This window comes from Cimex lectularius, unplaced genomic scaffold (genome assembly GCF_000648675.2).
Source record: "Cimex lectularius strain Harlan isolate CLEC.00 unplaced genomic scaffold, Clec_2.1 scaffold493, whole genome shotgun sequence".
Classification (NCBI taxonomy): Eukaryota; Metazoa; Arthropoda; class Insecta; order Hemiptera; family Cimicidae; genus Cimex; species Cimex lectularius.
Window position 1 is genome coordinate 9,392 of NW_019393422.1, and position 27,750 is coordinate 37,141.

A 27,750-nucleotide genomic window follows, 5' to 3' on the forward strand; every position below is an offset into this window, starting at 1 on the left:
TCTTTGTTGAAATCATCAGTTACTTTGTTTTTTAAGTGACTCTCCCATTGGCTAACAAACTCAATCGTCTATATTCATTTAAAAAAACTCTAATTCACGTAATTCTTCTTATTTACAATTCTTATTAACAAACTCATTGAGCACTAAGTCGTTGTTTTACAGACTGGCTAAATTACAAATTTGGTTATTAATTGAGATTCATCTATAGACTACCTGCACAGATTACTCGTTAATTTATAGAATAAATAACATGATAATTAATTTATATTTAATTACGGAGCTCGTGAGGTGCGGTCTGGTGTGACGTAGGTTTTAGAATAACATTTTCTTTATCATGCCAACGTTTCGATCTTTATTGAGATCATCTTCAGAGCTTGGGAATTATGAACATGTATTTAGAAATCGTGAGATGCGGCCTGGTGTGATGTAGGTTTCAGACAAACATTTTCTTTATCGTGCCAACGTTTCGATCATTATTGAGATCATCTTCAGGGTTCAAAGTGTTTGTCTTCTGTGTAATTGTGCCAGTATTGTGTGTCGTGGGCACTCTCGACAGGACACGCAAGAATGCCACAATTACACAGATGACAAACACTTTGAGCCCTGAAGATGGTCTCAATAATGATCGAAACGTTGGCACGATAAAGAAAATATTTTTCTGAAACCTACATCACACCAGACCGCATCTCACGATTTCTCAATAAATATCGATTAACGGTCACTAATCACCACACAGTATGAACATTGTCTAAATTTTACAAACACATGTAGGATGTGGAAAAAATGAATTTATACAATGCTAGAATATTTTAGATTAAAAAAATGAATTTGTATAAATTCATTTTTTTTTCTAGCATTGTATAAATTCTTTTTTTTATCTAAAATTTTCTAGTATTGCATAAATTCATTTTTTAAATCTAAAATTTTCTGGCATTGCATAAATTCATTTTTTAAATCTAAAATTTTCACATCCTACATATATTGGTAAAATTTAAACAATGTTTATAAATCCTAAGCCCTGAAGATGATCTCAATAAAGATCGAAACGTTGGCATGATAAAGAAAATGTTTTTCTAAAACCTATATCATACCAGACAGCATCTCAGGATTTCTGAATAATTATCGATTAACGGTCACTAATCACAACACATTAAAAAATAAAGTAACTGAGTGAGTCTATTATCTCACAAAATGGTTTGTAGTTAGAAAAGAATTAGTGGTCGTGTTAGTTAGTCAATGAATAAATGACAGTGGAATGAACAATCGAGTCGGTTAGTCAATGAAGGAAGAACAATTATGAATTAGTAATCCAGTCTGTTAGTCATGTTTTAATGGCAATTCATTTATTCAGGTATTCAAATTGTATAGATGTGAGCCACTAAATATTTTATTGTATTAACATGCAGAAATAAATATGTGTAAGAAACTAAGTTTGTCGCAAAACGAATGAATGAGAGAACTAAAACAATAGAATGACGTCGATCGATTAAAAGGAAGCTAGTCAATAAACGAACTTTAACCACATATTTGTTTGCCAGAAAAATTGTTTGTGTTACATTATAAAAAAATAACTTTCCCTAGACAATTTGTAAAGTTTTCCCCTTCAATTGTGTTAATGATTTCTCCATTTTTTTTCAGCTTATCCGGACAGGCCGCCCCAGATTTCAGGCGTAATGGATATTTATTCAGTGGGAGACTATGTCACCGGAAATTGCACTTCCGGCAAATCGAACCCGGCTCCCAGTCTGGCCTGGTTCATTAACGGTTTCAAGGTAAGTTGAACACAATGCAATTTTCAGCTTGACGGGACAAAAGTGGTAGAACGAGCTGACAAAGAGCAAAACGTTTCCCTCTCCCCTCTTAGAAAAAAGAAGTTTCGTATTTTTCTCCTTTATAAAGTTGTGTTCGACATGGCAAATTTTCCCTGGGTTCGGTAAAGTCGTAATTGGAATCTTTTCAATTCGGATTTTCACATTAATACCTTATAAACCGCTTGAGTCGGATTAAGTACATGGTCTCCTTTCATTATCTGGCGATAAGGTCGATTGTCACATAAGAGAATTAGATTTACGTTTCAATATTCGAAACATATTTTTATTTTTGTATTGTTAACAAATATTTCAACTTGTAGAAAAATGGCCCGCTAGAAAAGTAGTAAGCGTGACGGACTCACGCCTCGTAGAAACCGCGGTCGTGGGTTCGATTCCCACCGTAGCCCCTGGAATTTCTTTCGCACTCTCTTCATCTCCGACAAATATATATACAAAATATTCTTGACTAATATGAAAATCCAAAAGCGTAGAAAATAAAACTTAAAAAAGAAATATTGTCACAAGTTTATTAATGTGGCTGATGTAGCATGGTTTTTTATCATTATTTAATATTATGTACGAAAATATTTTAAAAACTGAGGAAACTAGGCAGTGAAAGATAATTTACGAACGTACATGGCCGGTCTAGACGATCACATAGCAGAATGCGGCAACTTAGCACACTGCTCGACAATATACTGGAATTATTGCCCAAGTCTGTCTTTGGAGTTGGCATGGATTTCGATTGTATTTATTTCAATGGGTAATTGATCGAGGCCCATGGTACCATTTTTTTATCTTCACAATACCTATTCGATGTCAATGAGGTTGTTTACGACTCAGAATTTCACGTACTTTCTGATTAACTTCCGATCGATTTTTAATAAATTATTGAATAACGTAAGGTTGAGATGGGGGAGTTGGTGTCCGTGTGGATGGAAGTCACGATAGCTCAAGTGTTAGAGCAGCTGCGTATTTAGCCGAAGGTCGTGGGTTCGAATCCTGCTTGTGACACTGACTTTTTATCTCTACCAAGACCTTAAGTTAATTAATTGAAAGAAGTAATTTGGCCAATAGACCACTAAATATAATGGATTTAATAAGTAAAACGAAGTTCACTAATTTCGTGTTCCGCTTGACCAATTAATATATTACAATTAATTAAGGTTTTTAGTTGACTTTTTTATCTCAACTAAAACCCTTAATTAAGTGTAATATATTAATTGGTCAAACGGACCACGAAATTAGTGACTTTAATGAATTTAAATGAAGAGTATACTTCACTAAATATCTCCGTGGCCATTTCATTTGTCGCCGAGAATCAAATCCGATTACACGACATTTGAAAAAGGGCAAAAAGGAGGGAAAATTCAAAAGGCGGGGTTGAGATGGGAAGTTAGTGTCCGAGTGGATCGAGGTCACGATAGCTCAAGTGGCAGAGCAGCGGCGTATCTAGCCAAAGGTCGTGGGTTCGAATCCCGCTCGTGCCATTGACTTTTTTATCTCAACTAAAAACCTTAATTAATTGTAATATATTAATTGGTCAAGCGGACCACGAAACTAGTGAATTTAATGAATTTAAATGAACAGTATTCTTCACTAAAGCTCTCCGTGGCCATTTCATTTGTCGCCGAGAATCGCATAAATTACACATTTGAAAAATGGCAAAAAGGAGGGAAAATTCGAACGGTGGGTTTTGATGGGAAGTTGATTTTCGAGTGGATCGCAATCACGTCAGCTCAAGTGGTAGAGCAGCGGCGTATCTAGCCGAAGGTCGTGGGTTCGAGTCCTTCTCGTGACGCTAACTTTTTCATTTCAACCAAAAACCTTACATAAAAAGATTAATTAATTGAAAGAAGTAATTTGGTCAATAGATCACTTAATATAATGAGTATAATATAAAATTTTACTTGGACAATGACAGATTTCGTTTCCCGTTTTCGGACCTTTTAGCGTAGGTGAACCGCTTTGACATTTCAGAACCAATATTTATCCGTCTTTGGTTACTAATAACGTTTGATCCTGTCGAAACGTGGCTTAAACAACTCGGCAAACATTTGCCAATGTTGAACAACACTCCGGTGTTCACAAGGTGGCCGGCTTTTTGACATAGTATCACCTTTTTACGCTACCTCTCCAATTAATCTTCAGCGTAGTTTCACAATAAAACAGACGCCAATTAATAAACAATCAAGCAAATTGCTAACCCGACTCCGAAGTTGGAATTGTCAGAAATGCAAATTTCGAGGGGCAAACTTCCACGGTAATTTGTTTGTATAATCAACTCGACAAATATTGAATACAGTCCTTTTTGACATACACACAAAGCGCTACCGACCTGAAGCAGAACCTGATCACCTATTCATAAGTTAAAAAAGTTAGCCAAAATTATATATCTTTCCTCTTATTTTTATAGGATTAAATGCCTTGTTTTTGTCAGTCTTTCATTTAGATGTTGGCCGAAAATTTGTGCTAATTACATGCCGAGACAAATATTAATGTTTTGATTCAAGGCCTGGCAGATTACAGAAACACATAGAAATTTATCCTTGGCCCTTCATTGTATTGGGTGAATTTAATAATATATCTCGAAAACATGTCAAATCCTTTCTATTTCGAATAATTCAGATATTCTTACCGAACCATTCGAATTTACCTCAGCATCCTCTTTAACATCAACTATCATATGTTCCCGTATAGAACGTGTCCTTGGTACCACGGGTTTGTCCAGCTGATGGACCAATTGGTACATTTTTTCGAGGACAAAGGGACAAAACGTGTCTGCATGAAATACACATTTTAAAGAATGTCTACGATAGTTCATTTAGTAATATGTGCCGTCATCTTTGATCATTCTAATTTCCTTCGTTTTGTAATGCAGCGAACTTATTCATCATCAATACGTATTTTTTCCCACTTCATAACAAGGCGTAGGAATTTATCCATTTAACTCGTAAACTATCGTCAATTTTACCGATCTTTTTTAATTGATTTCCTCAAAAATTTTCGTATCTTTAATAAAGAATTATTGTCATGGTAATGATATCATGAACTGTATAGCTCAAGAATGGTTTTCCCAGGTACCTTAAACGTTTTTATAGCTGTTGCAAAAGTTGCATAAAATATGTTCAATCAATTGATATCTTCTAGAAATAATCTATAATTAAAGATGAAATGATGTATCGACCTGCTTGCTGAACAACTTGAAAAAAAGGATCTTCAGTGAGGTCACAACAGAAACGACAACTCTTTAAGTAGTTGCCGAGCTTTCGACGATTATATCGTCATCATCAAGGCCTATTTATTTTTGCAAAATATCGCAGTTAGAAACATTTATATAATTTAAAAAACAAAATTCAAAAAACAATTATTTATCTTATTTAACTAGATGCGTGTTTAAATATATCTGGAGAACAAGAAATTGCATATATAATAAGAATAATTAAAATTAGGTGAAGCTCAGTATCTAAAACAATGAACAGTGTAAAGTTAATTAAGAACAATACAACAATATATTATAAAAATTTAAAAATTATTTAAAACCACAAACGTAGTCCTATAGGTTACCTCGGTTACACATAACTATAAGTACACGTCTCTTAGATACATTGGAATATCACAAGATTAGTTTAGAATTTTTAAATTGTACTACATATAGTTAACTCAAACATACAAGTGCTAAATTCTAACACAAGGGAGAGACATGCGGCTCAGGTGGCTTTTCCGTTACAAGTGATCTACGGACTCGTTTAAAGGCAAAGCGGCTAGTTTACAAATTTTGCCTCAAGGGCTGCACTCTCTGTTCCCGCTTTTTATTTAAAACCCTGAATGTGTTTAGGAGACCATCATAAACCGAAATGGAGCTCAATCTATCCGTTTGCACATTGCAGGTACTTGGGGTAACACTGATATAACCTTTTCTGCCAGTTGTCTCCTTTCCAAGTTTGGCTCCCTCGCCAAGACCTTTGGTTAATCAAACTTGAAAAAAATGACCACTCTGTGCATGGATTATGAGCCCAGAAATTCTTTTTCTGTTCTCACAACCCAACCTATGTTAGTTCATCCGTGCTGATAACATTTGTGTGGTTTGTCCCACATACTGCATATTACAACCCCCACATGATACCCAATGAACCACATTGCATTGTGAGCCCACTGGTTCATTTGCTTTCATGCAGAATATTTAAATTGTTTTTATATTTGTATGCAATTCCCAAGTCCCCAATTTTACATTTGAACAAACCCTTGATTTTCTGGGTCACATCAGATATGTAAGTGATAGATTTAAAATGAAGGGGTTTCAAACTATTGTTCTCCACATCAGTCACTGGTATAATCAATACAGAATAACATGGTCACACATTGTCGCTGTAAAATAGTCCAGAAAATGGATTTGGCCCTATGAGTGGTATCGAGTCTCCTTTTTTAGCTAGTATGCCTGCTTCCTTTGCTTGTGATACTCTGATAATCTCGTAAGTTTGGAGATCCTTTTCAGCTGCCTGGCATATGAAATAATGTGAAATAATAATAAATATTGTGAACATGTTTTTATGGCTAGAATTTCACTTTAAACATGGATGTAGACCTAAGGCCATGTAGTGCACAAAGTACCTTACAATCCCCATAACCTTTCCCATTTTTGAGGCGTCCGTATACCAAAGAAAAGCCCTAGATTTATAGTTGTTTTCCTTAATTATCCCAATCAGCTGTCTTTTCATTAATTATTTTCATTGGTTTTTCTGATTATAGTTTTTTTATGTCAGAGACAGTTTACCCATTATTTTAACTTACAAAGGGACGACCAGTTGACCAGTTGGTGTATCATGGATTTGGATCTTTTTTCTTTTTTTTTACTACACTCCAAAATATCAGACAAGGACACTTCTTGTGAATAGGTCCTTTACTTTCTAAATTTTTATTTGCCATTTCTAATTGCTCAAATCAACTATATAAATATATCTTTTCACAGCAATTTTTATTTAGTTTTATTATGAAGATATAATAAAAACTATTAAAATTTACAAATAAACAACAATTTTCTAAAAACCGAATATGTTGCACGTAAACTGTTTCATAATGTTTTATGTCAAGCTCATATGAAAAATTCGTTTTGGCATTTCTTGAAACCTCAAAATATAAATTTATTTTTGAATTTAAATTGACCGATTTTTTGACCCCTAAAATATTTGCGATGTTTGAGATGTTATCAGAATATCTGTTTGAAATGCCTACAATACAAAAACGGCTAAAAGGATTTTAACGACAAGCACACCAGTTCATCGGGGAGTTCAATGGTGAAATTAGAAAAAAATATGATGCATGCGAAAACATTGCATATCTACAGACATCAGCAGATCCTGTGCCATCATCAGACCCGGGGATCAGTGAGTGAAAACCAATTCTGCTCTGAAGAAGTACTGATCTGAAGAATTTCCCCTTGAATATACGAAGAGGGGGTTCTATCCTTAAATAGAGATACAAGGGAGAAATGGAAGGAGCGAGAAGGTTCCTGGTTAGATCGGGATTATGCACTGCAGGCCCAAGTGTCAAACCCGGCGCCGCTTCTCATGCTTCTCAGTCATTTTCGCAAAGATTAGAAGTTCGCCGATGGGCCTTTAAGACGCGTGATTTTTTTAATTTTCCGTTCACGCAGTTGACGAAGCGATTTTAATGAATGAAAAAAGTAGGGAATATCGAGAGGTGGGTTGAGATGGGAAGTTGGTGTCCGAGTGGATGGAAGTCACGATAGCTCAAGTGGTAGAGCATGGGCGTATTTAGCCGAAGGTCGTGGGTTCGAATCCCGCTTGTGACACTGGCTTTTTTTATTTCGACCAATACCTTACATAAAGATTATTTTGCAATTTTCTTAGGTTTCGTGGTCCGCTTGAGCAAATAAATTCTGTACAATTAATTAAGGTTCTGGTTGAGATAAAAAAGTCACTGTCACAAGCGGGATTCGAACCCACAACCTTCGGCTAGATACGCCGCTGCTCTACCACTTGAGCTATCGCGACTTCGACCCACTCGGACACTAACTTCCCATCTCAACCCCACCTCTCGATATTCCCTCCTTTTTTCATTCATTAAAATCTCTTCGTCATCTTCATGAACGAAAAATTTAAAAAAATCATGCGTCTTAAAGGCTCATCAGCGAACTTCTAATCTTAAGAGTTAAAAGTTATTCAGTCAATCGGTCCACGAGCTGTAATGGATTTATTAATTAAGTATATTAATTTTCATGAGAGACAGAACACAATATCTCATGTATATTGTGAAAGTTATATATTTATAAGAGTTAAAACAATGATAGGAATGGGTTATAAAGGGAAACCTTGTTAAATCAATACTTAGATTAAATTAGAAATCGTGAGATGCGGTCTGGTGTGATGTAGGTTTCAGAAAAACGTTTTTTTATCGTGCCAACGTTTCTGATTGAATATATAAAATATATTTTGCATTGTATAAATTCACTTTTCTACATCCAAAATGTAATTGTAATATGTAAAAATGTTTGTAAATCCCAGGCCCTGAAGATGATCTCAATAAAGATCGAAACGTTGGCACGATAAAGAAATTGTTTTTCGGAAACCTACATCACACCAGACCGCATCTCACGATTTCTAAATAAATATCGATTAACGGTCACTAATCACCACACACTTACATTAAAAATCATATAATTTTAATTAAATACTTTAGCGGTTAATACTTAAATAAACGTTTTTGTTATTTGATGCTTCTCGTGCGAAGGTAGTGTTTAACACGAATTAAACTCAGGCGGCGTCGGTTTAATTTCAAACGGCAACTCAAACACGTGTTACTAATGAAGTGTAAATCCATATGTTTTCCTAATGAATTAATTTGAGGTTGTAAGAAAATGAGACGACGTTCATCCTTCATCTCGGTGCCTCCTCAGTCCAAAATCCGACTTGTCAAAGTGTAACATGACTAAAATTAGCGTCTCTTGCAGTCTTGGGCATTGGTTTAAATCTAGTAATTAATTTCCTTAATTAAGTCTGAGTTCGAGTGGGGAAGAAGAAAAGGATATTTCATGTCTGATCTGACAGCGAGCCGACTTTTAACTATCTCGTTGACCGCAATTTAATTAAAAGAAACTATAATAATATGAGATCCTCCTAAGAAACATGTGTTTAGTAGACAAACCATGAAAATAAAAACAAATGAGTTTTGTTTTATACTTGTCTAATAAAATTAAAGTACTGAAATGCATATTTAATTCACAATCATAAGTATCAACAAAAGATGAACAGCAAAACCTTTCAAAAACAAACAATCTTAAAGAAAACAATAAATCCGAGAAAAATTAAAAATCTATTTTATTATCTTTGCTTACAAATCAACGGCTTATGTCAATATTATATAAGGAAGTTTTATATAAAATGAACAATTGAGAAAGAAACAGAGAAGGAAAGAAAAACTAGTATAAAGAAAAGATATATAGCAAAAAAAACATATAGGGAGTAAATGTGATAGATACGGTGAGATTAAAAAAACAAGGAGAGGGAAGAAGAAATAGAAAAAGCAGAGAGAAAGAGAGGGAGAGAGACAGACAGACAGACATAGACGGTCAAACAAACAGACTGACAGAGATAGAGTGAAATAAAGAGAGAGATAGACCGAGAAAGAGAAAGAGAGAAAAAAGAGATAGAGGAAAAGTGAAAAGGAATAAAAAGATGGATACAGAGAGAAAATGTAAGAAAATACAACGAAATATGGCGAGAAAAAGAGAGAGTGAGAGAGAAGAAGAGAGATAGAAGCAGAGAAAGAGAGTAAAAATTACAGAGAAGAAAAGCGAAAATGAAATACAAATATTTATACGGAAAGAAAAGATTAGAAAGGATAAAAAGAGAGCGCGAGAGATACCGAACCAGAAAGAAAGAGAGGGAGAGAGAAAGAAAGAGAGAAAAGAACACAAGTACAGAAAGGAAGAAAGACATACAAATAGAGAAATAGAAAGAGAACGTGATTGCGGGAGAGAGAGTGAGAGAGAAGGGACCAGTAAAGATAAAAAGTTAGTGAAAGAGACAGAATAAAGAAGATAGAAAAAAAGAATGACAAAGGAGGGAGTAGAAAGTAGAATGTAGTACAATCATCTAAAAAATGAGAAGGATATGATAAAGGACAGAAAATATGAAAAATAATATTTACAGAAAAGGAAAGAGGAGTCATATGAAGTAAAATGAAAAATTGCACAAAAAAATTAAATTAAATCGAAAGGAAGGTATGTAGATGAGATAGCTAGATAGTAAGAGAGAAAATAATCAGTAAAACATGCTAAATATCCAAACATAATAAACGAGAGAGAGAGAGAGAGAGAGAGAGAGAGAGAGAGAGAGAGTGAGAGAGAAAGAGAGTAACGGGAGAACAATTATGTAGGTTATAAACAAATTAAAAAATATATTTCTTATTTCTGTGCGTTTAAAATAAGCAAGCACAGACAGTCATGTCATGGTTTTAAGGAAAACATTTTTTGAAAAATATAAACATTTATTTAATTGCGTAGGTATTATGTGGCTACTGAATAAGAGATAAAGGGTATGAATAAAACAACCTAACGGGAAAATATATCAAGGAAGAATGGAAAATATTTAACAAACAAACCACGATAAAATGGGTCAAATTATATCCTATCCTTTCTAATTGGAGTGTTATCTTCTGTCAAAATGTTATCCGATTCCAAAGCAAATTAAAAAAAAAATTGAGAAGGGTCTGAATGTGAAGCGCTGCCTATTTACATTCCCGCCTTTACGTTATAATACGCCAGTTATTACTTTTTTTTGGTTTATTTTCCCTTGCGAAAATTCATTATTATTCATAGCTTCGGAGCTTCTTGTAAAAAGAAGAGTGAAGGTCACATAGAAGAGTGCGTTTTTATTAAAACTCTGAATTCTTTTAATAAATATACTCGTGTTCTGTCGTTATGAAGGAATATTCGTTTCTTGTACATAATTTCAAGTCGTATATTAAATTAGACCAGAACAAAAAAAATAGCATGTAGAGAAATCTAAGTTTTCCTTAATTATTTTAACTTTTTGACTTAAAAAAACTGGTGGGCAGTTTGCGTTATTGGCCGAGTGGGTTAGCAAGCGAGACTGTTGTGTAGACCTTGGAGTAGTGGGTTCGATTCGCACAAACTCCCGTGGAATTTCTGACCCTCCCTCTCCTACAAGAAATATTTTTGTTTAAATAAATATATTCACTAATATCAATGATTGTTTACTGCCAAAATGTCAATGATGTTGTTTAACGATGTTGCCACCGTTCTTTGTTTCTGTCGCCAATATTTAATAACATTTCGTTCGAGTAGCACGTTTCCAACTGAATTTATTAATTAAATTTCTCTCTGATTGTTTTGATTTTCAAGATTCAATCGGGATTGAGAACGATTGTTTGATGTCCAAGTTTGAAAAGGGGTGGAACTTCTAACTTGACGCAACAAAATTAATTGGTCGTGAAAAGCGAAAATTAACCTAGAACAATCCACATAATTACATCGATGCAATGCCCTTGTTTCTTGTTATGCTTACATAAACCTGCACAATCTGAGTTGTTATGACATTAGCATATTGACCAAGTTCGATAAATAATGAAAACTAGTATTGACTGTCTCATTCGCATTCATTCATTGTACAATACATTTTTTTCTTTCACTTGGTTCAATCCAACGTTCATTAATATCAATAAAAACCTAATAATTATATAATTGTTCAATACACCGACACAATCGTACATAAATATACACTTTCTCTTTCTCAACTGAATGATTCATGCTTTGTTTATCACTACGCATTACTCATTCAGAAAGTCATTCACAGACTATTTTGAACATTCTCTCCCTCATAATTTCCCCTCATTCCGTCGTTCTTTTGTGTCGTTGTTAATTGACTGCTCCTTTCTAAATCGCACCGACTTACTCACTGCCAACATGTATGTTCTTTTTTCTCTTATTTTATTTTAATAGACTGCATGCCTTTTACACAAAATGGAACAGGTCCTAAGAGATTTTCTAATTTTTCCAAATTTAAAAGTGCTCCAAATAAACTGAGAGAATGGTTTGGGATATAATGTCAACGCTGCCTACTCGGTCATCCTTTCTATCCTTCTCTCTCTCTCTCTCTCTCTATATATATATATATATATATATATATATATATATACCATTGACGTTTTGGCATTAAAGAATCAGTGATTTAGTGTGTGTATTTGTTTGTTTATATTTTTACTAGAGTTTTAATAAATAAACAAGAATATTGCTTGTAGGAGAGGGAGGGTAAGAAATTCCACGGGGGTTTTTGCGAATCGAACCCACTACTCCAAGGTCTATAGAACAGAGTTATAGTGAATTCCCATTTCACCAAATAACGCTCTTATTCTCTAGATCGTTTGTTTCATTTGATCAGTTGTTCCTTAAATAATGTACTACTTGTTTTTAAAGCAATGAACCGATTGATTTACTCATGCACGAACTTCCTTATTCACTGTGTAGTTTTCCTACTACTTTCGCATTCCCGTGACTCTTTTGTTCATTCACATCCTAGCTCATTCTGATATTTTTTCGATCAATCAAACTTTTTCTTTGCTATCATATACGGCGACGGTATGAGATCTCCCTTAGGTATGATGGGGAGGTGAATAGGTTAAAAAATGTCACTCAGTACGTCCCATTCTATATACGGCGCCGGTATTGGGATCAACCTTAGGTAGGGTGGGGAGGTGAATAGGTTAAATAATGTCACTCAGAACGTTCCATTCTATATACGGCCCCGTTATGGAATCTCCCTTTGGTAGGGTGGGTGGTAAATAAGTTAAAAACGTCACTCATACGTTCCATTCTATATACGGCGACGTTATGGGATCTCCCTTTGTTGTGGTGGGGAGGTGAATAAGTTAAAAAATGTCATTCTGTACGTCCCATTCTATATACGACGGCGGTATAGGGTTCCCTTGGGTTGGGTGGGGTGGTGAATAGATTAAAAAATGTCACTCAGTACGTCCCATTCTATATACGACTCCGGTATGGGATCTCCCTTAGGTAGGATGGGGGGAGAATAGGTTAAAAACGTCACTCAGTACGTTCCATTCTATATACGACGCCGGTATAGGGTTCCCTTGGGTAGGGTGGGGTGGTGAATAGATTAAAAAATGTCACTCAGTACGACCCATTCTATATACGACTCCGGTATGGGATCTCCCTTAGGTAGGATGGGGGGAGAATAGGTTAAAAAATGACACTCGGTACGTCCCATTCTATATACGGCGCTGGTATGGGATCTCCTTTAGGTAGGGGCGATAAGTTAAAAACGGCACTCATACGTCCCAGTCTATATACGGCTCCGGTATTGGATCTTCTTTATCTACGAAAGGGAGGTGAATAGGTTAAGAAATGTCACTCATACGTCTCAGTCTATATACGGCTCCGGTATGGGATCTCCCTTTGGCAGGGTGGGGAGGTGGATAGGTTCAAAAATGTCACTCAGTACATCCCATTCTATATACGGCGCTGGTATGGGATCTCCTTTAGGTAGGGGGGGGATAGGTTAAAAACGGCACTCATACGTCCCAGTCTACATACGACGCCGGTATTGGATCTTCTTTATCTACGAAAGGTAGGTGAATAGGTTAAGAAATGTCACTCGTTACTTCTCATACCATATTCGGCGCCGGTATGGGATCTTCTTTGTGTACGATAGGGAGGTGAATAGGTTAAAAAATGTCACTCATTTTCTTTCAATCAGCTTACCTCTAACTTAGCCATTTCATCACTTATTAATTTTGTTAATTTTATTGAAAATATTAAAATATTGAAAATTTGTTTGTATGTTTAAGGCGGACACTTGGCTCACAGACAAGTACCCAATCCTGTCTCACGAGAACGGACGGTATTCGAGGGCGTTGGGCCTGAGGTTTCTAGCCGAGAAAAAACACTTTATAGGGCCCGGATCTTCGATAAGTCTGAAATGTTCGTCCTCCGTCGCAGATATGCCCGCGTTGTCGGCCACTGTCGAGCCGAAGCTGGCTTCAGCCAGCGCCAACCAAAAGCTCGCCCAGGAAAGGCTGCACAATCTAGGTAAAGATAAATTATCATTATTGCCTCTTAACGTGATTGATTTACCCAAAATTATTAAATATTAGAAATGTGATTACAAAATGAACGTGACTTGTGAAATTTATTTATTCGACTGATTTTACAATTGGGACGTTTATATAAATGGGGACATTAATTACCTTCCAGCTCTGTAAAGCCCTAAATTTGCGCTATTCCCATTTTTCTCTTTATCTTCATTGGAGGCTATTCTTCATCCTATCAAGCGCACACTCGCCCAATTTGATATCGACCAATATCGTGGACCATTTTCTCTCACCCACAACTGAAATGTCTAGAAGTTTACTTGTAAACAGTCCTTTTATAAAATTCCAATATCCAACTACCACGATAAGAATCCCTAGAGCTTTTCCAACCGTTCGATCAGAAAGTTTTATAAAAGGGTTGAAAATTATTCAATGTGAATTCCAAAAGCAGAAAAGCGTCGCTTTTTAAAGCGAATTCTTTGCCTCAGAGTGTGTTTATTCGGCGACGGCGGCCACATTATAAAAACGAACACATTTGAACAGACTGATGAAATTCAAAATAAGGGAACTCGTAGGATGTGAGCGATTTCCAGTTTTTATAGTTTTGTTTTATGCCAACCACTAAGTCTGTATGCGTAAGATAAATAAATCCTACGTTTACGCCTGTATATTGTACGTCACCCCTTGGTTTTATTTCATCAAGAAAAGGATTACGCATTTTGCCCGGGGTTATTAAATCGTCGGGATTTTGTGCGGCAAGTTTAATCTAAGCTTTTCCTAATTAGACATCGTGCCTTCTCCCCGGGCGGAAAATGTTCGCCCCGGTCGGGAGTTATTACCTTTATTTTCTTCCAAAGAAAGTTAGCTCAATCGGAAATATCCGAATCCGTAATTATTTCGGGAAAAGGGGGAAATGGAGCGTCGGGAAATTAACGTCGGAGGGAAACAAGATTTTATGAACTTATACCGTAATCTTAATACACCAAATTGCTCTTAATTACTTCTGGTAATACCTATTTTAAGATAAATTTACCCATATATAAAGATAAATATATTCACTGGCGTTCAAAAGTTTACCATCACCTGCATACTTAAATCAAAATCACTTAAAACATCGATTACGTCCAATTTGAAATACATAGTTGTATAAAATACCCCGTAGAAACTTCCATTTAAGGATATTTCTGTTAATCAGATGAAAGAAAAACTACGAGAAAAATAAAGATTGTAATTAAGAAGAATGAATAAATAAGAATTGGTAGACGTATAAATAAAAACAGGTATATTATGAACAATAAAAAAAACGACACAATTAAAAATATGAAATAATTACAGACAAAATTTCTAAAAATTAATAACTTTTTTAGGATTTTATGTTTGTAAATATGAGCCAAATTGTCTGTTGCTCCTTAATGCCTAAAAATTTCGCTGAATGTTAATCAAAGAATCATATAAAAATTTACTTTTATTTACAGATAATACGGGTATTCACGATGTTTGTAAGATATTAACTCGTGTTAACTCGAATAGAAAAATTTCCAGTAAGATCGTGAACGCCCTCTTTTTTCCTTAACATATTAAACGTTAATATTTCCGCAATGTTGCGTGTGGCGATTGGTAGAACCAAAAATAAAGGTATAACAGTCCTTGAAGGCTTGTTGTTGTTTGTTTAGGTTTTATTTTGTTTTAAATTGTAAGATGCCAGAAGTTAATACAAAAGGAAAATTAATCAACTCTCATTCAAAATGCTATCTATTCTCTCGAAAAGTACTAACTTATATCCTAACCTCTAACAGCCTACAACTTTATAGGATAGGGGATGTATCTATTGCGAATGAGAGTATAAGGACAAGTCAGAAATTAACAAAAAAATGTATTGGACTGATTTAATTAATGCTTATTTAAGAATAGAAAAACATGTAAAGAAAAAACAGCTGTTAAAATCCATGTTGGTTACCTACGCCCTAACGGATAGCAATGTGACTACATTTTCGACCTAACATCTCACATTGGCCTTGGCCTGTTAGATCGAGCAATGTTAACTAGCCGATTCTTACTAGTCTACGTCATCATTTTTCTCGACCAAACAGGGCCTAACAGAGTTAACAGGGTTAACATAAAGATCATGAATACCCCTAATATGTGTTGGTTAGTGTCCTGTTGTTTCATAATTTGTTGAAGTCGATAGGTGCAGTTCGTTTTTTTTTTTTTTTTTTTTTTTTTTTTTTTTTTTTTTTTTTTTTTTTTTTTTTTTTTTTTTTTTTTTTTTTTTTTTTTTTTTGCCGATGTTATGACTTTATTCTTACCATCTCCAGGTCATAAAGTGTATTATTCTTGCTGTGTCATATTAGTTTTGGCCTGTTAGATCTAGCAATGTCAACTATCCGATTCTTGAAGGTCAAAACGGACCTAGTATAACTTACTTATTCAGAAGATCAACAATTTATACAGAAAATACGCTGCGATTCATAACTATTTCTATATGTAATAGTATAACACAACACGCAAATAACATTACCTAAGTACATAATAGGGGTATACACGATGTTTGTCAGATATTAACTCGTGTTAACTCGAATAGAAATATTTCCAGAAAGATCGTGAACGCCCTCTTTTTTCCTTAACATATTAAACGTTAATATTTCCGCAATGTTGCTCGTGGCGATTGGTAGAACCAAAAATAAAGGTATAACAGTCCTTGAAGGCTTGTTGTTGTTTGTTTTGGTTTCCATTTGTGTTAAATCTTAAGATGCCAGAAGTCAATAAAAAAGGAAAATTAATCACCTCTTTCATACAAAATGCTATATATGCACTCGAAAAATACTAATAAATGATAAGCTTCAATTCGTGCCGACATACCTAACTTGCATCTGAACGTCTAACAGCCTACAACTTTATAGGAAAGGGGATGTATCTATGACGAATGAGAGTGTAAGGACAGGTCAGAAATTAAAAAAATAAATGTATTGGCCTGATTTAATTATTGCGTATTTAAGAAAAAAATTACTTCTAAACAAAAAAACAGGTGTTAAATTCATGGCGGCCATGTTGGTTACCGCCTTAACGGATAGCAATGTGACTACATTTTCGACTTAACATCTAACATTGGCCCTGGCCTGTTAGATCGAGCAATGTTAACTAGCTGATTCTTACTAGTCTACGTCATTATTTTTCTCGATCAAACAGGGCCTAACAGAGTTAACAGGGTTAACACAAAGATCGTGAATACCCCTAATATGTGTTGCTTAGTGTCCTGTTGTTTCATAATTTGTTGAAGTCGTTAGGTGCAGTCAAAAATGAGCTAGTTTATAAACCCCCCTTTTTCTTTTTTTTTCTTTTTTTTTGCCGATGTTACGACTTTATTCGTACCATCGCCAGGGCATAAAGTGTATTATTCTTGTGGTGTCATATTAGTTTTGCGTGAGTGTTGAGGACATGGAGAGAGTGTGTGATAGAGATAAAGAAAAAGAGTGAATGCTTCTTGTAGAGTCGGGGGATGTAAGTTCTCTTACAGACAAACAACGAACGGATTCAATGCAGTTTTTTTACATGAAAAATATGTATCTATACAAAATTATACAATGATAAGTAGAGTGTAAGGAGGAAATAGGAAAGAGGATGGGATGAAAGGATGACGAATGAAAAACCGAGAAGAAAATAAAAATAATCGTTCAGGTATAAAGATTCATAGAGACCTTCACAAGTTGACAAGAAAATAATAAAATTTGATCGAAAATGGAAAAATTGAAATAGATAACAATGTAGTATGCTAAAAGTGTGTTCACTTATAAAACGTTATAAAGTGATAATTAGAGTAAAAGAAAAATACCTGGTAAACCAAAAGGCATTCTGATGAGAAAGAGAGGAAAAGAAAAATAGAGTGAGAGGAAAAGAAAGATATGGAGTGATAGAACGAAAAAGAGTAAGTGAGAGAAGGAGAGAAAGAGAGAGAGAGAATGAGAGAGAGAAACAGGGAGAGAATTATAAAGTAGAAGAAGGAAGAAAGTTCTTATCATTCTTTTACTTTTAACAAAGATGTAACTCTTTGTTTTATTCTTAGAAAGACTAAAATTAAGTAAACAAAAATCTTACATACATAATCAGGGCAGACATGTGCACACGCACTCACAAACACTTTCTCAACAAATATAATACATCAAACAATCCAATATAATATAGCGTGAATGTCATTGAAAAAGTGACGTTAAAATCAGCAGAGGAGGAAAACTATTGTTGAATTATTGAAAAAATAGGCTTCGAGGGCATAAATCCTCTGGATTTTTTCGGTTTATCCAACTCCACGTCCCACCATTTGGCGACAAGCTGAATAGAGACTTTACGAGGGTGCGATTCGCCATTGGCGGCAAGTGAAGCAAAATAGTATGATTGCTTTCGTGTCGGTATTCGTGGGACATAGGGACGGCCCGGGTTGAAGAAGAATCCCCTTAGCATTCGGGGATACATCTTTTAAGGGCCCTTTCGCAGGAAGGCAAGGCGGACCCACGCTGTTTCCCTTCCCGAATCCTCTCCTTCCTGTGGGAGGAAGTCCATTTGGAACCTGGGCCTTATCTAAAGGAATCCTCCTGTTTAATGCATGCGTCAAGCCCGGGACCGCTCTTTGAATCTAACCCCCTGAAATAAAATTCAATACCGACCCTCGCCTTTAAATTGTCGGCTTTTTTTTACCCTCTCGGCAAGAATTGATTTCGTTCCCCACAGTCTCCATTTTGCATTGGATTTATATTATCCCGCTTTCCAATTCTTTCAACACTACTTTTGACAAATGGCTGAAGTTCAATATTCAGCATTTGATGCGGTGAAAAATATAACAATTTGCAAAGAAATTAAATGTTATTTTACAAAGCTATCTTAGACAGTATTATTCCTCATTCCGAACCCTTTTTGATATATATTATATATATATTTATATGTGTAGTTTTCTAGGCGTTAAAGTTTGTTTGCTTTGCGATAACACAGAAAAGAGTATTTTTTCTTTTTCCTTCTTTTCAGAAATACTCCCATAATAGTTGGAAGACCGTCAATACATATATGCATGTGAAAAATACATTTACAGAATTGTGTGATTTTTAGTTAGTCAATGATTATTCCGAGATCGTGAGATGCGGTCTGGTGTGACGTAGGTTTTAGAAAAACATTTTTTTTATCGCGCCAACGTTTCGAGCTTTATTGAGATCATCTTCAGGGCCTGGGATTTCTAAACATTGTTTGCATTTTACAAATAATGTAGGATGTTGGAAAACAAAAATGAATTTATATAATGGAGAAACAAACATGAAACAGCAATATCTCACTGGCACTCTTAACACGACATACAAGAATAGCACATCTACACGGAAAACAAACACTTTGAGAGAGTACGAATACTTCGATTGAATCTATAATTTTCTAGTATTGTATAATTTTTTTCTAAAATTTTCTAGCATTGTATAAATTCATTCTTTTTTTAATCTAAAATTTTCTAGCTTTGCATAAATTCATTTTTTTATTCTAAAATTTTCTAGCATTGTATACATTCATACTTTTTTTAATCTAAAATTTCTAGCATTGTATAAATTCATTCTTTTTTAAATCTAAAATTTTCTAGCTTTGCATAAATTCATTTTTTTTATTCTAAAATTTTCTAGCATTGTATAAATTCATACTTTTTTTAATCTAAAATTTTCTAGCATTGTATAAATTCATAGCTATTAATTATTTAGATTTTAATTATTATTTTTTTTATATTTTATTATTTTTTTTATATTTTAATTATTTAGATTTAATTATTTAGATTATTTAAAAAGGATTGTATAAATTCATCCTTTTTTTAATCTAAAATTTTCTAGCTTTGCATAAATTCATTCTTTTTTTAATCAACAACTTTCTAGCATTGTATAAATCCATTTTTTAATCTAAAATTTTCTAGCATTGTATAAATTCATTTTTTTTAATCTAAAATTTTCTATATTGTATAAATTCATAATTTTTTCCACATCCTACATGTATTTGTAAAATTCAAACGAGGTTTATAAATGCCCGACCCTGAAGATGATCTCAATAAAGGCCGAAACGTTGGCACGATAAAGAAAATGTTTTTCTAAAACCTACGTCACACCAGACCGTACCTCATGATCTCCAAATAATCATAGAATGCTATCACAGAAAGGTTGAAAAGATCGTTTGTCGAAAATAATATAATGTTTTTGTTAAAATCAATTTTTACCAATATAAACATCATTATAGGCTTTTATTCTAAATTAATTTTTCCAAGCCCTCTCCCGCCAGTATGTAAATGCCATGTAAATGGGACAGAGGCCCTTCCAATGGAAAATAAGGAAAATAAAACGCGCAAATGGGGAAACAATAAATATCCATGCCGGGGAGGTTGGTGGCGGACGCGCATAAAAAACGGTGGGAACATTGACTGCTTCCTTATACGAGCGGTAATTTTTATGCCATCCTGGCTCCGGCCACTAAATTATCGCCTTCAATAATGCAATAAAAACGATAAAATTTCTCCCGCCAAAACGCCACCCCCGACATGAATATTGTCATTAATCAACGGATAATATAAAAATAAAATTCAACGTGGTTTATTTGGTCCTAGGGTTGGTAAACGATTCGGTTTTATTTTAAACCTCTCAAGCCACGATACAACACGCGCACCATATATATGTAACACGAGCAATCATGGCTGTACTAACCATAATTGGTCGACCATTAATTCCAACAGGTGACGTGAGGTTGAACCTACGTCGTGTGTTTTCTACGTGTTTTTTCTATTTTTGTTGTGTATTATTTCAAAGCAGCTAAACATTGTTTGGCATAATGGTATAGTCTGCAGGGTGATGATAATTATATCCGCCCCTATATAATAAACGTAGGCTACTCCTATCTCCTATTCTGACAGTTTCGAGTTTCCTTTCCATCACCCCTTTCCCAAAAGAGACACATAGTTGCTGGTGTTTCTCCAACGCCGTTTATAACCATGGCATCGTCACGATAGCTTAAGTGCATTAGAGCAGCGGCGTTTGAGCCGAAAGTCGTGAGTTCGAATCCCGATCGTGACACTAACTTTTCCCTTTGCAATCTCTTTTTATAACGTTATATGGTGAAGACAAATTCAGCCGGCTTTTTAAAAAGGACTTTCTGATAAATTACTCGAAAGCGCGATGAAAGACCTGATATTATAAGCCGTTTATAATCGTGACATCGTCACGATAGATCAACTGGTTAGAGCAGCGGCGTATCTAGCCGAAGGTCGTGGGTTCGAATCCCGCTCGTGACACTAATATTTTCATCTCAACGAAGACCTTACATAAAAAGAAAAATTATTGAAAAAGGTAATTTGGAAAATTAGGCTACTAAATAATAAGGTTTTTAAGGACGTTTTTTTACGATGAAATCAACACTGCAGTAAAAAAATAACGAAGTTTTCGCAGAAAGTTTGGAAAAACCGCACTATTTTGTTTGCTGTTGTTTAATTTTTCACAAAGCTAATTTTTGTTTGTTGTATGTTGTTTAGTTTAGAGATAAGAAATTGATAAAAAAATAATATCTAACTGACAAATTAAATAAATAAAAAATCCCGTGAAGTGGTTACCAACCTGCATTTCACCTTCGAAATATCTGCGAACAAATTATGTGTTTTTCCAAATTTTGTACCATAATTTTGTTAATTTTTGCTCAATTTAAAATCTAATTACGACAATAATTTCAGAGTACAGATTCTTTTAAAATAATGGTTCGGAAGATAAATGGTTTTGTTTATCTGCAAATGTAAAGTTTTACTGACCTGTACGGATTTTTTAAAGTTTTTTTTTTTATAACGTTATATGGTGAAGAAAATTCAGCCGCCTTTTTAAAAAAAGACTCTCTGATAAATTACTAGTAAGCGCGATGAAGGACCTGAGATTATTATAAAATATTAGGAAAATAATTATTTTTGATGCTTTGTAATAAAATGTTGAATTCCTTATACCAAAATTTGTATATAAAATGTTAGTTTTAGTTTTAGCTCAAACTGATAATGGTTCTGTTGAGAAAGTCAGTAAACCGTGCGGCTGGATGTGCTGCTACCGAAAGGGTGGATAGATAATGAAAACCATATTGGATTGATCCAGTTCGGTGAAGCCCTTTGACCCTCCCCAAACTTAGAAAACCGCAAGATAATTTACTTTGAATATTTGCTTTGAAAGTATTTCATTTCAGTTAAAAAAGTTTCTAGCCGAAGGGTGAGGACAGAGTTCCTGTTTCGGTAATCTCCTTAATAGAGGAAGATGTCGTACGATGGGTTATTTGCGTATACGCGGATTCCCTGCCCATACAAATAACTTACATTACAGTTGTCCCACTAAAGTTGGCCTTAGGCTCCGGTTTAACGCAGATTTGTGTTACGACTCCGGTGCCGCATGGGCAAACCGGGTTAATAGGGTTGTATTAGCGCTAAGTTCAAATAGCCCTGCGCCTCCAACCTCTAAGGCCCTTTAGCACTGAGTCGCAAGGGGAATACAGATAAGAAGCGGTGTCATCGTGACGTGTCATGTTTATGCATGCGACCCGGGCGATACATCACGAAACAATGTTTGCCTCCAGGGCGTCCGACGGAGCCGAGTTATTCGCTTTTACCACCAATCTCGTCGAACAAGTTACTACATCTGATATTTTATAACAACATTTTTCCGAACTCCTAACATACAGTATCCAAATTAAAACAACCTAGGTTTAACGTGGCGTGGCGCATTTGATCAATGCGATATGACTCTTTAATAAAAATTTTAAGATAACATATCGGACATTTAAACTATGATACAATTACAATTAATTAAGGGTTTTAGTTGAGATAAAAAATCAGTGGCACGAGCGGGATTCGAACACACAATCTTCGGCTAGATACGCCGCTGCTCTACCACTTGAGCTATCGTGACTTCGATCCACTCGGACACTAACTTCCCATCTCAACCGCACCATTTGAATTTTCCCTTCTTTTTGCCATTTTTCAATTTTTTTTATCTCAACTAAAAACTTTAGTTAATTGTAATATATTAATTGGTCAAGCGTACCACTAAATTAGTGAATTCTATGATACAGTTTTGACCTATTGAAACGATTGGTTAAAAATACTAAAACGCCAATCGCTAAATTAAATAGTTTACAGAAAAATCTATTATATTTAGTTGTCTATTTACTTCTTTCAATTAATTAATCTTTTTATGTAAGGTTTACTTTCAAAATGCAAAAGTGTGAAAAATGACAAAAACGGGAAAATCCGAAAGGTTGTAGGTTGAGAGGAAAGTTGGTGTCCGAGTGAATGGATGTCATGATAGCTCAAGTGGTAGAGCAGCGGCGTCTTTAGCCGAGGTTCGTGGGTTCGAATCCCGCTCGTGGTGCTGGATTTTTCATGTTCAACCTAAACCTTACATAAAAAGATTAATTAATTGAAAGAAGTTTACAGATAGTTAAAGCTTATATAATTTGAACGTATGGGTAGGGCAGGCATTTTGGTTTTTCCTGAAGTTAGGTAAACGTTAATGATGAGCCGAGGTCATATTTTTCAATATGACTCAAAAGGATAGCGAAAGTGAGGAATTAGGAGTTCATAAAATGTTACTTTGTCTTCAACATCAAATCATTGCGTCTGTGGTAGTTCTATCTCTCCGGTTTTAGACGGATTACATCCAAACAAAACACTGATAATAGTGAAATGAGGAAAATCAACCTGACTATTCACCAGAGGATAACCAGACCAAAATGAAAGGTAGGAAACCAATGACAGGATCATCACGCTGCAGACCGCATGGACCAATCTAACAGTTCAATGAATATGTTTTTCCAATTCTCAGCAGTTCACCTGTCTTTCCAACAACTATCTTTCCGTCTTTATGTAGTGAAATATCCTGTCTGTATACAGGGTGTTACAGTGTAAAATGTCTACACTGTCATGGTGGATTCACTAAATAAAACGTTGTTTAGTGCCACCAGAACGAGGTTTCAATATGGACGGTATTCACAATCTTTGTGTTAACCCTGTTCACTCTGTTAAGTTCTGTTAGATCGAGAAACATGATGAGGTGGACTTGTAAGAATCAGCTAGTTAACATTGCTCGATCTAACAGGCCAGGGCCAATGTTAAATGTTAGGTCGAAAATATAGTCACATTACTTTCCGTTAGGGCGTAGGTAACCAACATGGCAGACATGAATTCAACAGCTGTTTTTTTTTTTACAAGTATGCTTATTCTTAAATACGCATTAATTAAATCAGACCAATACATTTCTTTTTTTAATTTCTCCTGTCCTTACACTCTCATTCATAATTTTCATCATTATATTAATTACAACATTCTTATTTTACCCGGATACATCCCCTATCCTATAAAGTTGTAGGCTGTTAGACATTAGGATACAAGTTAGGTATTTCAGCACGAATTGAAGCATATAAGTTGACTAATTTTCCTTTTTTTATTAATTTCTGGCATCTTACAATTTAACACAAAACCAAACTATAACAAACAACAACAAGTTTGCAAGGACTGTTATAGCTTTAGTTTTGGTTCTGCCCGTCGTCCCGCTCATCATAGCAGAAAATTTAACGTTTAGCAAGCTAAGAAAAGAAGGGGGCGTTCACGATCTTACTGGAAATTTCTCTATTCGAGTTAACACGAGTTATCGTCTAACATACTTCGCGAATACACCTAATATATCTGACTTAACTGAACCGGTAAGGAGAGAGAGAGAGAGAGAGAGAGAGAGAGAGAGAGAGAGAGAGAGAGAGAGAGATGAGAGAGGTAAGGAGATAGAGTGAGAGAGAGGAGAGAGGTAAGGAGAGAAAGAAAGAAAGAGAGAGAGAGAGACAGAGTGAGTGAGAGGGGAGTGTGTAAGAGAGAGAGAGGAGAGAGGTAAAGAAAGAGAGTGAGAGAGAGGAGAGAGGTAAGGAGAGAGAGAGAGAGAGAGAGAGAGGAGAGAGGGAGAGAGAGAGAGAGAGAGGAGAGAGGGAAGGAGAGAGAGTGAGAGGAGAGAGGGAAGGAGAGAGAGTGAGAGGAGAGAGGGAAGGAGAGAGAGTGAGAGAGAGGAGAGAGGTAAGGAGAGAGAGAGAGAGAGGAGAGAGGGAAGGAGAGAGAGAGGAGAGAGGGAAGGAAAGAAAGTAAGAAAGAGAGAGTGATAGTGAGTGAGAGGGGGAGTGTTTAAGAGAGAGAGAGAGAGTGAGAGTCATGCATATAAAGAAAGTGAGAATATTGCAGGACTACCATGAACAGTGGATGAACGCATGAAAAACACACAGAAACATTCAAGCAGATAAATTTATAAAGAAGGGGAGAGAGAGTGAGAAAGTGAAAGGCAAATTACAAAACAGAAACAAGTGAGAGAGGGAGGTAAAGAGACAGATATAGAGTGAAAAGTAAAATATGATAGAGAAACAAGTGAGAGAGGGGGTAGAGAGAGAGGGAGTGAGGGAGAGAGAGAGATACAAGTTAGGTATGTCGACACGAATTGACGAAGCGTGTCATTTGTACTTTTCGAGTGGCTAGGGTCGTTATGAATGAAAGAGTTGACTAATTGTCTTTTTTTATTAACTTTTGGCATCTTACAATATAACACAAAATAAAACAAAAACAAAAAACAACGAGCCTTCAAGGACTGTTATAGCTTTATTTTTCGTTCAGGTTTAACATGCTACGAAAATAGGGGGGCGTTCACGATCTTACTGGACATTTTTCTATTCGAGTTAGGACCAGCTACCATCTTACAAACATCGTGAATACCCCTAATAACTCTTTCCTGAGAGAATGTACCCCGTAGTTCACTAGTTATGTACCCTCCCCGGATTTGCAGACAAGTACCCTAACCCGTGACTCAACTGCCAACACAAAAATACAGCTTGTGTTTTAAGAGAGTTCACCACGCTTTCAAAGCTACCCCGTTATGCTTTGCCTAGAAATCTCCCTTGGATCCAAGGATTAGAAACGGTCTATGGAAATATGCCGTGGAACCTGGAGTGGCAAAAGAAAATGTCCTAGAACGCACGGTTCAACTGGCACCGTGATCCCAAAGTACTGACGTACGGTCCCTCTGGGTGGATGAATTAACTGGTCCAATTAACGGAATACCGTTTTTGAATTAATTAATCTTTATATAAGGTTAGGATAAAAAAGTCATTGTCACGAGCGGGATTCGAACCCACGGCGGTCGGGTAAATACGCCGCTGCTCTACCACTTGAGCTATCGTGGGTTCGAATCCCGCTCATAACACTGACTTTTTTATCTCAACCAATACCTTATATAAAGATTAAATAATTAAAAAGGTTATTCGGTCAATCGGACCACTAACTCTAATAAATGTAATTATTTATTTCAGCCTAGCTGATTATTTTAGTCAGTTTTTTAAACTTTTCATTACATAAATAAAAAAAGCAAAGTTTTAAAGGAAGTTTTGATAAAGTGATGTACTGTTTCAGGTAGTAGAAGCTCTTATCTAAGCCGTTGGCTGCTTCCTCTCTGTCTGCTAGCCTGGATGGGAGCGACGTGACCTCCGCAATAGGCCCCATGCGAACCGACTTTATAATCCTGCATATCAAATATACACAAAAAATATTTCCAGAAAAAAAGTTATAAGGTGAATACAACAAAAAAGAAGATTGAAATAAATAAACGGATTGGTGAAAAGAGTGTTTGTGATAAATGTGAGTTCGTTGGGGCGACAGTGAAGATACTTTGCGTTGTGAAATGTTTCATAAAGCTATAGAATAATTATCCCCTTTTCTGATTATTAAAAAATATATATATTTAATTGATAATTGTAAACAATTCAAACGCCAGGCTTCGGTGGCTGTGAAATAACCGCTTACCAGAGACGCCAATTATTAGATATACGAGGAGAATTTTTGAATGAGATGGACTCGTACATGGTGCCAAAAGGTTTTCTTTCAGCGTAGATCCTCTTTTACCGTGTAAACCGTCAATTCTTTAAGATAAAGGTCGGATCTCGTTAGTATAAAACGAACAGGGCAAAAAATTACCGTTCAGCCATTCAGCTCAACATACAAAATATGTAGTATGAGTGATATGATATAAATCGCAGAAAAACATTTAAAACAAACAAATTTGCAATGTAAAATAATTTAAATATATTTATTTTATTTCCTTTTTACGATAAACGTAAATTTGTAATTAATTAAATCAATAAAACAATGTTTACTCAATGTATTATAATTATTAAAAAAGCCAACTTTTGTTGTAATAAATAAAATCTCGAAATGTATATAATATGGAAATAATAGATAATATGTAAGAAAGGTTTTGAAATGATGGAGCTCCTCAAAGAAAAAATAATAATAAAAACATTTCTAGTAAATGTATAAAAATAGTTATTTGCACTCGATTCGGTGTTTAAAGCCACTTATGTACAATATTTCACTCAACAATTTTATTAGTACTTCAATATTGTTACGAATATATAAAGATTTTTGTCAACAAAAACCTAATCGAAAATGAAATATTGTTGTATAAATAATATAAAATATCATTCTGTTCATAATTTATTGTACATAATTTCAAATAAAACAATCTTTGAGTTCTTAGTCTTTTTATTTTTGTTTGGTTTAATCGTTGGCTCAAAAATAAGTGTACGTGTGTCAACCCCGCATGCCCAATCCTTAATCGAGTGAGGATGACATTTCTTTTACGAATCAGATCCTCCGAGGGTCACCTATCGAACTTTCTTTTAATATTTTATATTGCATTTTTTGCCGTCAGGGGGCCGGATCGCAGAGGTTGAGCCTGGAGGGTGGGACATCCCGGCTTTTACCTTTTCGTTACCATCCAGACCTATGAGTCCGAGTAAAATAAGTATG

The 27,750-nt window shown here is 35.2% G+C and overlaps 1 protein-coding gene across 1 annotated transcript; it reads left to right on the forward strand.

Moving 5' to 3' along the window:
- The first annotated feature begins 1,616 nt into the window (after positions 1-1,616).
- Positions 1,617-27,048, forward strand: LOC106669162. The gene is made up of 3 exons (XM_024229946.1): positions 1,617-1,772; positions 13,659-13,899; positions 26,356-27,048. The coding sequence occupies exons 1-3, from the start codon at positions 1,674-1,676 to the stop codon at positions 26,424-26,426; spliced, it is 411 nt and encodes a 136-aa protein (XP_024085714.1). The 5' UTR covers positions 1,617-1,673; the 3' UTR covers positions 26,427-27,048.
- Positions 27,049-27,750: the final 702 nt, after the last annotated feature.